Source organism: Eublepharis macularius, chromosome 10 (assembly GCF_028583425.1).
Source record: "Eublepharis macularius isolate TG4126 chromosome 10, MPM_Emac_v1.0, whole genome shotgun sequence".
Taxonomy (NCBI): Eukaryota; Metazoa; Chordata; class Lepidosauria; order Squamata; family Eublepharidae; genus Eublepharis; species Eublepharis macularius.
The window spans coordinates 14,344,951-14,358,269 of NC_072799.1; the positions used below are offsets into that span (position 1 = coordinate 14,344,951).

Here is a 13,319-nt window from a genome sequence, read left to right on the forward strand (position 1 = left end):
CTTTCATCCTATGCAAACCACCCTAGGCAGCAGTTTTGATGAGACAGTTTCATCTGAACTCCGATTGGGACAATTTTTCATCTACAAGCCGGCCCTTGTTACTCTTTCTTGCCCAAGTTACGTCTCTGCTGTGTCTGTTTTATGCATCCTGACAATCCTCCTCCTGTCTTCTTAAGCCGGATGCTGTTGTAGAACACTAATAAAAATGTGGTTTCAAAATCAGCTCAGAGTCATAAAGCAGAACTCCCACCCGTGTGGCTTTGCAGTGCGAATCTGCAGACCATTTTGCTAACAGTCACAGACATTAGAAGCAAAGAGCTGCGGCAGAGGCAAGCGCAAACTGCCAATACTAGAAATATTTTGCTGGCAGACTGCTGCCCAGCCTGCCTCCAGCCTCATCCCACCCACTTTTAAACATGCAGCACATACCAACGGGGAGCCTGACCATCAGGTTTACTCAGGGTTTTTTTTCTGGGGAAAGAGGTGGTGGAACTCTCAAGAGGGAAATGAGGAAGAAACACACGGGATTCTTTGAAATCATATTATTTTCAAGCACTATTGCTGAATATTTTCAAGAGGTGCCGGAACTCCGTTCCCCCATGTTCCCCCTGAAAAAAAGCTCTGGGTCTGCTACCTCTCCCACCACAACATATATCTAGTCAACGTATAACTAGCCAAATGGGGGGGGGGGGCTGCAGATAGCTCCCTGGGAGCCCCCTAGCTGAACCAATGCAAGCCCAATTGCCCAGAATCTCCTGCCCCCTTACCCTCTTTCTATGCAGCCGCAATTGCTCCAGCTGAAGGGTGAGTGCGGGCCTTTGTTTTACGAAGTGCAAGAGACGGAGTCGTATGCTGGTAGCTGCCCCCTCCAAAGTGCACCCCAGGGCTTTGAGGAGAATGGCATCACAGGAGGGGGTACATTCTGTAGCACGAATGATCCCTTGGAGGAGGCTGTGAGCATTACATGACACAGATAGAATTTGAGTCAGGGTCAGGAGTTATGCATCCTATGCACCACCTTTCCTCCAACGAGCCCAATATGGCATACATAAGATTATCCCAACTTATTCTTTCAACAGCCCCATGAGGATGACGGAGAGAAAACGAGTGGCCCAAGGTCGCCCAGTGAACATCGCAGCCAAGCAGGAGGTCTGACCCACCCTAGCATTCCCTGGACTCTTTCCCACACTCTGTTCGCTGCTCCAAGACTCAGTATTGTAAACTTGCACTCTTCCTCCTTACATTATGCAATTAGAACTATGTGATGTGTTTAAGGGGCAGGCTGCAGCCGGCAATTCTATTTTTGCCATTAGGGGAACGTTCTCCAAGCCAAATTCCTTTCTTCTAGATTAAGTTATTCATCACACCTGTTCCCTGTCCTGAGTGGCTCAGAAGCATTGTTGCCCTGTACCTGTACTTCAAAGAGCTGCTGTAGCACAGTGGTTAAGTGATTGGACTCTGAATCAGCAGCCTGCTGGTTCAAATCCCACTGCTGCCATGAGCTCAGCAGTGGCCATGGGTAAGCCATTCCTCTCAGCCCCCACCCCCAACCCACTTGGCTAATCCTCTATACCAATCCCATAACCCCATGAACAAACTTTTCAGAGGTCAGAAGGAGTTGCAGGAATAGAGGAAAACTTTGGCACATTCCGTACATGAATAGTTGGATATGGATCCCTGTTCATTTTTATTTATTTTCATTTAGAGTCTGACTTTCTCACTGGGACTCATGGAGGATTACAAGCTCAATGGAATTATTCAATTGAACAATAAGACGATTACAAAAATATGACAATACTTGAATGATAACAATATTAGAATCTAACAACAAGGATTTCTAGTAAAACAACAACGCAGTGGGTTGGGATTGAAGAACTGGAAGAAAAAAAGCAGAGGTCAGCTCCCAAGTTGATCCCTTACACCAAAGGTCTATATGCCTTTATAAGAATTCCCTCCTGAATAATTCGTGTTTGCACATTTTGCAGAACAAGAGGTGCATGAGGGCCTTTCCCAATAGCCTCATGCAGACTGTTGCATGGCATAGCAGCCGCCACAAACTAACTCTAGCTACCTGTGATGTGCCGACACAGGAACATGAGCTAACCCAAGTTAGTTTCTCCACCCTGCCCCATAAACTGGGATTCTGAACCTAGATTAAACCCTGGTTTAAAATCCCATTTGGAATGGGACTAAATTTAGTTAGACAGCACGGCCACATTCTTACAGGATGGGTAACTGAAGTAAGCTCCTAACGGGGATTTTCTTGAGGAGGAGGAGGAGGAGAGAAAAAGAAAGGCCACTTGGAAGCCCACCAACAAGACAGTTCTGTGCATATTCCAGATTAATGCTGGCTTGTTGTGATGTCTTAATACAGGTTGAGAATCTCGGCTTTTACTTTTTGTTTCCAAAAAAGAAACCCACCAAGTTTCTAAGTCCTGATGACTGCAAAGATTATTTGAAAGTGTATGGACAATGTCCACTAAAAATCTCAGAAGCCAGGGGGTAAATAAGATTTCCGGTGGTCGGCAGCAGGTCTTCTGTGTGCCTTTGCCCTTTCCAGTGGCCAGATTAAATTATGCAAAACATTGCTTTTTAACGCAAAATGTATTAATAAAAGTAAGTTATGCGTGTCAAGTTTATGACACGCATATAATTTATGCAAGTCATATATGTAAAATGTGTTGCAGGAGATACAAGCCGAAGATTGCAGTTTCTTCTACTACGCAAAGCACAGCTCATATCATGCTTTACCTGAAGCACTGGAAATGGGAGGGGTCTATAATTATTTTAAATAAACAACAACTTGAACCAAACTCGGGATCCTAAAAGCCAGTGCTACAGGCCTTGTCGTGAGTTGTACAACAGGCATACACTCAGACTGGCAGATGTGAAGTGATGGACGGGGCTTTTATACATCTCTATCATGAACTGGCACCTTTGACAGAAACACACAACTGGGGCTCCAGTCCAATTGAAGCCAGCGGTTTGCCAGCCATACCAATTTATTTTAATCGTTTGGCTTCTTTCCCTTGTCAGCATGCTTGTAGTTACCAGCAGCAGACACTATTTCTTGTCTCTTTCACGTAAGTTCAAAATTCCTTGTAGAATTAGGAGCCATTAAAGCGGCTTGCCGATAAATGCAACTTCATCTCTGCAACGTTCAAAATGCCATGGGGAGGGGAATGGTTTGCAGACTGTTGCTGCATTAGCAACTGAAGTTTGTTCCACTTGAGAAAGAATTACTGGGAGATCTCCAGCAACAGAAAAAGCTGAGCCAACGGAAAGTCAGAAGTTCAAATGTGTACATTTGCTTTCTGAGCTGTCAATCTCCCCATGTGCTGCTCACTGCTTATGCCTAGGCAAAAAAATTCTCGTCATTCTTTAAACCCTCCAAAGCAAGATTCCTGAAATCCTGCATACTTTTAAAGCTAAAACGGCTGCAAGATGACACCGTTATGTCAACATGTAACGCAACTGACTTTAGGGGCCATTTTCAACAGGCACTACCCCAAAAGAACCGTTTGGCTAGTGACTGCTTTGGAGTTTTTTGGTGACTTGCCTGCTGCAGTGACACTTCGCAGCCCGACAGGCACATTCCAGAACGATAAAAATACAGCACGTTCTGATCATTTGCACTGAAGTTTAAACACACAGCAATAAATATTCAGCACATTGTGTGTGTTCATTTGGCAGGGGGTGCTGCAGAGAATTATCTCAGAGTTTAAAAAGAAGAGCAGAAGCCACACAGGAGGCATCTGCTGCGGGGCTGGGTCATTTGAGAAGTCTGAATGCCCTTTCTTTTAAAAAAAACTATTATGTCATGGAAAAGGCTAGCTTAGAACCTAGTTCTGCTACACCTTTTTTAATGTACAGGAATTAATTGGGGAAGGGGTATTCGACCAGTGTCTTCCCCAGAGCAGCGTGGAATGGTACAGCACAGCCACAGATCTATCATATGGAACATATGTGAACACATGGAGCTACTTTACATTGAGTCAGACCATTGATCCATCTAGAAGAGCACTGGCATACTCTGATTGTAGAAGCTCTCAGTCACCAACAATTATTTCCTTGCCCGAGATCCTTCTCAGGTGAGATGGGGGCAACTGAACCCAAAACCTGCTGAATACATATTAGATGGATGCTCTACCAATGAGCCACGGCCTGTCCTGCTCATCCCATTTAGGTCACAGACTATAATGCTGGAGGGTGAGAGTTATTTTGCAGCTCTGAGGGCCTCCATGAAGATTATACTTAAACAGGAATTAGTAGACTTGACAGAAATTAGAGGCTGCACTGCATGGAGGTTTCACAAGAGTTGTAAAAAAGCATTGGGCATTCTTGCAACCTGTTAGGCACCATATTGGTTCGATGCTCAAGTTAGCAGGAGAATAAAAGCCTAAGTACATATTAGGTTGGATCCAAACAGCTCTTTCCCTTAATCCTGCCCAATTCTCTTCCTTACTGCAGCCCCCTTCCCATCTGGCATTTGTCCAAGGAGGTCCCATGACCCCCATCACAGCCTTTTTTGTGGTCTTGGGGGGCATCTTCCCTTTTTTGTCAGCAGAAAAGCTGATTGGATCCAACCCACCATTCGACATGCATGAAACCAAACTTCAACAGTTGATGGGGGTATGTGACAAATGGCAAGGGAACACGTAACTCCTTTCCTACCTCAGAAATGGAGGGGAAATGGTTCGCTGCCACCTATTCCTCTCTCCTCCTCTCTGCCCATGCCTTGTGTGAGCAAGAGGCAATGCATGTCCTTCTCAGCTGCCCTCCAGCCATGTTCAAATTGCACACAGCAAACTGTGCATGGCTTCTAAAGGACTTTGTCCTCTGGAAAACCCTGAAGTTCTTGCAAGAGGGCAGAGCAGCAGCCTCAGCTGTTTCCCGAGCTTTTCTACCCAACTGCACCACCATGGTTCTGTGACGGGTTGCTCCCTTGAAGTGAGTGAGCCTCCCTTCCCGTTTTTTCAAAATGCTTCACTCCCACTCCAGTGAGATGGTCAGATGTATCTCACAGATTCTCTAAAGGACCGCTGTGAATCACCCCTGCCCCAGGATCCAAAAATCCCCATTTGAGAAAGGCAGTCCTAAGTCAATTACATGAGTCAATTACATGAATCATATCATGTAATCTTTCCAACTAGAACTCAAGGGTGAGTAATTTCCCTCTCTTTGGTTCTTTTTATTATGTACACTATTCTGCACTTTGCTTCTTCAGTATTCCAGTTTAACAAGAGAATTTCTAAAATTAATTCCAGAACTGGAACATGTGCAGTTTAATGCTGTCTTGGTTTATTGGTTTATTCAGGCCATCTGCAGGTTCCCCCCCTTCTACATTACCAAATACATTGATAAAACACTACCAGAAACTGCCCCCCAAACAATCTTGATGTGATTGTATACATGTTTGCAGCAATGATCTTTTTTGGGCAGTGTTTTACTGGTGCACATATGTATTCCCACACATTGCTAAAAAAGTTATACAAAGTAAGACAGGTCTAGCAGGCAAAAGAGGGGTTCTACAATTGGAGGAAAATAACGGGAATAAATAGGATTCCTGTGTCCTGCTGCTAGGTAATATTACCTAATTTGGATTCCACGGACTCTAGCTAGTGCATCATTAGCTTTGTCGCCAGTTTTGTTCAAATTACGACCACTACGTCCTCCTTGGCCTTTTAAAGGGCCATTTAGTGCTAGAGAAACATCTGATCATATTGATGGTTTCATGTTTGCAACTGCAGACTACCATTCTCCTAGACAGCCAAAGATGCAGCCAGGTATCAGCTCCACCCAGCACCATTTTATCTACACAGATCCACTTGGCATCCTACACAGGATGCAGACACCACAATATAAGCGCGTGAAAAAATATGCTCTTCTTCTTTTGTGTGTGCGCGCATGTGCATGTATGTATGTGCGCATGCGCATGTGTATCTTTAATATCCAGCCAGATCACTAGTTCTGGAGAACTCAAAGAGGCTGTATACTATTTTGGTCAGTCCTAGTTAAAGGTATTGCATGGTGTTCACTTTTGCGCAGCACAGAAATAATTTTAATAAATTGTACATACAGTCACATCAAGATCACTTTTTGTAAGTGTTGTATCCATGCGTACATGTGCATCAATAATGCAAAGGGGATGGAAGGTGATAAAACTGTGGCAAGATGTGCATGCAGCACAATGAATATTTAAAAAGTATGAATTCATCATTCCTAGTGCATTAGTGCCACTTCAGAAAGGAGAACAGGTCATTCAAAATGGCAAAATCCAGGTTGAAATTCATATGAGAATTCAAGAAGCTTTTCTGACTGAGCTGTTACCTCCAAAGTTCAAGTTCTTCTTTTATATCCTTGTACACACCTGTTTCAATTGCGACGCCAGTTCTGCTTTCTGACCCAATTGGGTGGATTTAAGGAGTGGGGGGACATCTTTCCCAGGTATACAAGAAACTAAGTCTAAACTAAAGTGATTCCACAAGCCCGAGGCATGGCTGAATGTGGCAGAAAGAAGGAAGGAGGAATTCGCTTCGGAGGCTGCAGGTGTGAGCTTCGGCCAGGGATGGTGACACTTAAAATAAGGCCTGGGCATTTTTTTAGCTATAATATTTCTGCCCTGGATGTGGAATCACTGCCTTATTTTGTCACTGCATGTTGAGCAGTACTATGTATCTTGACACTATTTTAAAATAATAGCGTTACTGATAACCTAAGAGGTTTAACCACAAGCCCCAAGACAATCCAAAAGAAAGCACATTACATGCCCTATTTTTTTTTTTTTTTACAAAAAACAACAGCTAATTTGAGTACAACTTAAGACAAGCCAGACCTTCACAGCATTAAATGAACTGGCTAAGGATTCACTTTTAAGGCACCGTTGAAATCTGTTCAGTCACACTTGAGTATTTAAAGCTCATTACAGATACAGTGAATTTCCCTGGAGAATTAACACAAAAGAAGTGGGCAGGAAAGGTCCAGGGTGGAGGGAAGCCAGCTCAACAGCCCTTCTCTAGATCGAGGCCTGTCTAAAAGACAGATTTTTGCAAATTTTGGAATTTAGTTGTTACTTGGTCTCTTACATCATTTTCCTTTGTTGCTCTGTTTCTAATTTTGCCGCAGTAAGAAAGGCAGACTATAAGTACAGTAAATAAAAAAAATTACATGACAGTTAATTAGTATTTTTGAAGCTCCTGAGAATAAAGACACACATCACACTTGTGCCCCAAAATATACACTTTTAAAAGTACAAAGCTACCCCCCGCCCCCCCACAAAGATCTTATCCCCTGAGAGAATCACTGTTTTATCTAGGTATTGTATTTTCACCCTGCCCTTCCTCATAGAAGCTCAGGGCAGCAAACCTAGTTCCATTTCCCTAAATTTTATCTTCACAGTCTGGGGAGGTAGTCCTGGCCGAAAATGAATGCGTAGCTATAAGGTCACACAGTGAATTTCATGGCTGAGTAAAGATTTCTACCTGGGTCTCCCCAGTTCCATTCTGACACATTAACCCCTAGATTACACTGGGCATCATACAGCACTACACCACACACTCTTTTAAACATGTCTTCATTGGAGAAGCAGAGACTCATGCAGAGTGACCCTGTAATACCTGGTGCTGAGACACAGAAAAATCAAACACACACACACACAGAGCGAGAGAGAGAGAGAGAGCGCTTAGTAGAGATGACATAGCCTGACCAGTGACTCATGCAGATATACACCAGGCATCCTCCTCTGGGAATAGATATTTCAGTTTCAGAGGAGCTTAAATTTGCTTACGTAATTGCTCATGGCACTGCTTACAGTTCTTTCATGTGGCCAAGTACAGTAACTGGGTTAAAATGTGGCCCGGTCACTGGGTTAAATACTTACTCGCCAACTTCATATAGAACGGGTGCTGGGCAGAGCATAAAATTAGATTCCACCTGTATGGGCTTTTCATCTGAAAAACAAAGCATCATACAACCTTAGTGGCATTGCATTATTTCGCCAGATGAGAAGCAGACCCTTGAAGACGATAGCACTAAGATCCCAGATAATCCTTGCCTGTCATTCAGTGTCAGGGGCTGTCCCATACTTTGCTGAAACAGGATTTGCATATGGAATTTTGGCAAATTTCAACTTTTGATTTTTAAAAAATGTATTTCTAAGCCTGTTATAATGCCAGAATATGGCTGAAAGAGGGTGGGTGCTGCCCGATTAAAACTCAGTACCCAGAGGGAGGTCCCAGTCATTCAGCATTCCGTTCTCTGAATCCCCCTTTGCCCCCTCCCTGAACCCAGAAGCAGCATAAATCATGCAAAATAAGCCAACATAGGTCAGTTGATGGTGTTATTGGTTTTTATGTTTGTATTTCTGTTTTAATATTGTACCCATTCATTATACAACATGGGATCCAGAGAGGCTCCTCCCCTCATGAAAACTTCTGGCCCTTTGTCTGAATCTTCAGGGCATTCCTTCATTCTGTTTTTAAGAGAGAAATTCGGGTCCTCTTCTAGCCTTCCCCACCAATGGCCAAATATGATGTAAACTTTCTGGCCCCACAGGAGGGCATTCCATTTCTTTCCCGGACAGCATTTCAGTTATATCATCAACACCATACCCGAGACTGAGCTCCCATCCACAAAATTGCAAAGAGTCCAGTAGCACTTTTAAAACTAACCAACTTTATAGTAGCATAAGCTTTTGAGAGCCACAGCTCTCTTCGTCAGATGAGACTCCTTGCTATTTTGCTACTGCAGACTAACACGGCTAACTCCTCTGGATCCATCCCCAAAATGTATACTCTATAAAACGATTATGAATTATATTTAATTATTTATATTGTGAACAGTAATGCATTTGGAAACACTGTTGTAAGTCACTCTGAGTTCAAGGGATAAAGCAAGATATAAATCAAATAAAGAGTAAGTGCAGGGCAGTTGGACAATTGGCAAGCCCTGACCATGTGGTTTCTAGACATTCAATAATTAATAATATTTTTAAGAGAATCATTTTAGACTTTCTGTTCTTAAATCCTGCTCTGATGCCCTACCTCACCGGATCCTGAGCACAACATTTCTGGTTGCGTGCATTCTGTTCCTGCTCTTAATGGGGAAGCAGGCTACAACATACCTGCCCCAAGGGAGGCACACTTACAACATCAAAACATCTTGTTTAAGAAGAGCAATTTGATCAGAGTAGCTAGAGTAGCTGTCTTCCAACCATTGCATTCAAGTGGATGTGTAGAATAAGGAGGGGGAGGAGCAGGAATTTACTCAGAAATTTGATTGTGTGGATCAAGGCCTAAGCAGAGATTATGGTTTCTTCTCACACTAGAAAAAAGCTGACATTAACAATGGACTGGATCCTATGGACCAATAACTGGGGAAGGGGGGTCCTTCCTCCAGTACCAGGTGCCTTTCTCTGCCCAAGGCGGTCTTCCGCTGGCATCAGAAGAAGGCACCTTGCACCAAAGAAAGACACCACAGTGGCAGATCACACAACCACCATTCATGTATTAGATATTAGATCCATTGTTTTTATACCTTTGGGTTCCCCAAATAGGATGATTAATAGCAAGTGTCCTTTACAGAATTCTTGCATAAGCGTCCCACCCACTGATTTCCTAGCTTGCAGCTAAAAGTTTCACTCACATCAGATAAAGCAGCAAACTCAGACACTGCAATTTTTAAAAAAAGATTCTTAAAGGCACAAATGGATTCCCTTCATACTATTTGCTATGAAGATTGGTGTGGCCTTACTTGAGTAACTTTATCAAGAATGCCGAACTTGATTTTTAGATCACAGCAGTGCTACTGGCACCACTGGTCTTCGCTGGTCTTACAGACCTAGTCACTCTTGGGACCAAGCCTAGTTAGCATGTGACTAGCTAACTGTGCAGATCCACAGACACGAGTAGGATACCGCTTCCAAAGGACTCTCAGCGTTGCTTGTGAAAATGAATTTGAACACAGCCACACACTCAAAACAGTGAAATCCTAAGCAGAGGTACACCCTCCCGAGTCCACTGAAATCAGTGGACTCAGAACAGTGCAACCAGAGGTCATTTCGTAGCAAAAGAGCTGGAGGAACTCATTAGCTTAACTCATTAGCATAACTCATTAGCATATGCCACGCCTCTTGCCATCGCCGGAAGTGAGTCATTAGTATAACGGGTTTGCATAGGCCACACCCCCTGATATCACCTATTCTGGCTGTTTTGGACCCAATCCTGACCATTCAGGGCCGAAATTGCACTCAAAATGGCAAAAAGGGGTCCTAAATGGTCAGGATCAGGCCGCTGCTGAGCGGGAGAGTGATCCAGCACCCGTCAGAGGCCCTGTCCGGGTCGTTTCAGCCCCAATCCAGGCTGAAACAGGCCCAAAATGGCTGAGAGTCAGGTGGGCGGGGCCACCTGACATGTGACCTCTTGGGGGAACTGCTGGAACTGCGTTCCTGCACGTTCCCCCTCGAAATGAGCCCTGAGTGCAACTATGCTTAGGATTCCACTGAAAGCTCTTAACATACAATATCTTCTTGCAAACCCTAAAACAAGACCTGAGGAATCCAAACTGCAGGGGAAGCAGAGGGGGAGAGGGAACACCGAACACTACCTAGCGAGTGCGTGGAAGAAAAAGGATTCCGCCACCTCCAGTGAAGGGGAAAAGCCCCAGACTTTGCTGCACACCCAGTCCAGGGATTTTCTCATTCGTATCTCAGTTAACAGTGCAATGCCATGCAAATGCCCTGGAACCAGAGGAATGCTGCACTGGATTGCATTCATGCATCTTAACCCTGCTGCTATACCACTCCACATGCTACCCCAAAAATAATAAAGGAGGAGGAGGCTTACTTTTAATCTGTTCATTTTTTCCTAGAGCCCCTTGAGTAATGTGTTGCTGCACAGACATCCAAATAAGGACACAGGCCCTATTTATCCTCAAGACAGGAGTGTATAAAACTAGACATACAAGGAAAGAGGTATGCAGGGGGAAATGCAGAGGAGGGAGACGAGGCTGAGAACAACAGACTCAGAAATACATCTTGAGCAGGCATTTAAATCCAGACCAAAATAGAAAAGAGTCCAGTAGCACCTTTAAGACTAACCCACTTTACTGTAGCATCAGCTTTCGAAAATCACAGTTCTCTTTGTCAGATGCATCTGACGAAGAGAGCTGTGATTCTCAAAAGCTTATGCTACAGTAAAGTGGGTTAGTCTTAAAGGTGCTACCGGACTCTTTTCTGTTTTGCTACTACAGACTAACACGGCTAACTCCTCTAGATCTAAATCCAGACCAGAAGTTCTTCTCTTGTCGATGGTCCTGGGAGGAACCTCCCTGCAGCCCTCGGTCCTTTGGCACAGGAAAGCAGCTAGAGCATCCTTCTACTCACAATAAAAACATTCCCAGCTCTCTCTTCACCAGCTCACTGCAGGGCTCAGGTGACAGAGGCCCCATTTCTGCCTGCCTCCCTCTATTAATAAAGGAAACCAGGTCTTTTTCACTCACAGCTATAAGACAGAAATCAACAGGCCCACGAGGCACGAACATTTCCTTTTGTGAGTAGTACATTTTGCACCAACTGCTAGTTCCAGATCTGCTGCTAGCAGTGACAGAGTGGGTTAGCGTACGTCCATATGCTTTTGTCTTAAATGCTCTCATTTTTAGAGAGTGGCTAGGGAGGGGGAGTTGGTCGTCTTCTGTCGTCTTTGGCAGGTTTCCGTTCCACCGTTTGATAACAAGGGTTTTTTTCCCCCCTCAAAATGTTAGGGGAGGGGATAACCCAGCCAAGTGCAGTACTTAAGGACACACACACACACAATCTGCACCCTGCAGAAGAATAAGCAGGCCATAAATCACCAGACCAATTGGTCACAGCGTCTTGAACACCTCCAGCTTGCAAGAGTGTTGTATGCAGTATCCAAAGTGAGGAGGGGGGAAATCAAACCCTTGAAGGCAAGACCACGAACAGGTTAGAAGAAATGGCTATTTCGCAGTGTCACAAAAGAGACCATGTCCTTGGTAACAGGACTAGGAAATGTGTCTCTGTCATATTTAAAATAATAACAACAACAACAACAACATTCAATTTATGTACCACCCTTCAGGACAACTTAATGCCCACTCAGAGCAGTTTGCAAAGTATGCCATTATTATCCCCACAACAAAACACTTTGTGAGGTGGGTGGGGCTGAGAGAGCTCTGAGAGAGCTGTGACTAGCTCAAGGTTACCCAGCTGGCTTCAAGTGGAGGAGGGGGGAATCAAACCCGGCTTTCAAGATTAGAGTCCTGCACTTTTAACCACTACACCAAACTGGCTCTCCATTATACACATGGACATATATGAGCAGAACCACAAGTGACAAAAGGCACAGATTGGACACTTGTCAGCTTCCCTCAAGTTTTGATGGGAAATGTAGGCGTCCTGGTCTTGCAGCTTGGCCCTCCGACTGCTGTCCAATGGACTTTTCAACTGTCACTTGTCCAACATTCCGCCAAGCTGCCTACATTTCCCATCAAAACTTGAGGGAAGCCGGCAAGTGTCCAACCTGTGCCTTTTGTCACTTGTGGTTCTGCTATATATGAAAGTGCCTTATTCAGGCCCTTGGTCTATCAAGGTCAGCATCGTCTAGTCAGACTGGTAGTAGTTTCTTCAGGGTCTCCTGTAAAGGTCTTTCACATCACCTGCTACCTGACCCTTTTACCCAGAGATGCCCGGGACTGAATGTTCCGTGTGTAAGGCAGAAACCCTACCCCTGAGCCATCTCCCCCCAACAGTACAGAACCCGCATTAAAGCATTTCACAAAGCAACGAAACTACGTTCCCAGACCCAAGGAGCAAATAATCTATCTTTCAGTAGCAGAGAAAATAACCAAGTGGGATGGACACCTGCATTCACATGCACACACTTATGCTTTGATGAAAGTAAAGAAAGAAAAGAGACTGCCACGTGTCTTTCTGAAAGGATAGGGAGAACTCCACTGTCCGCTCCTAAATAAAGAGGGAATCTTTGCCTTCCTCCTTCATTGGTTTCTTGTGTGTGAGGGTAACCCTCAGGCAGACACAAGAGGAGCCAATTGAATCACCCGTTCCTTCAGATAAAAAGAAGCCAGGGCTTAACAGCTAACTACAAAGTACAAATGCTTTTGCAAATATAACTGATCCCTGCCTCTGATTTCATTTTTGGGGAGATGAGAATTTAAAGCAGAGAAGCAGGGGAGGGAGAAGTTTCACTTGCCGTTATTCTACTCTGAATTTTGCCCTTTCTCAGTAATGTTTTGCCTTGCTTAGTTGCTAAAGCATTTTTGTTTAGGACACCAGGAGCATAAAA

General features: G+C 44.3%; 1 protein-coding gene across 2 annotated transcripts in view; it reads right to left on the minus strand.

Moving 5' to 3' along the window:
- Nucleotides 1-13,319, minus strand: part of ANTXR2 (ANTXR cell adhesion molecule 2) — a 160,879-nt gene that overhangs the window by 92,589 nt on the left and 54,971 nt on the right. For both annotated transcript variants that reach the window (XM_054990122.1, XM_054990121.1), the window contains exon 10: nt 7,880-7,949. In XM_054990122.1, coding sequence (XP_054846097.1) covers nt 7,880-7,949 — 70 coding nt within the window. The remainder of the gene's footprint in view (nt 1-7,879; nt 7,950-13,319) is intronic.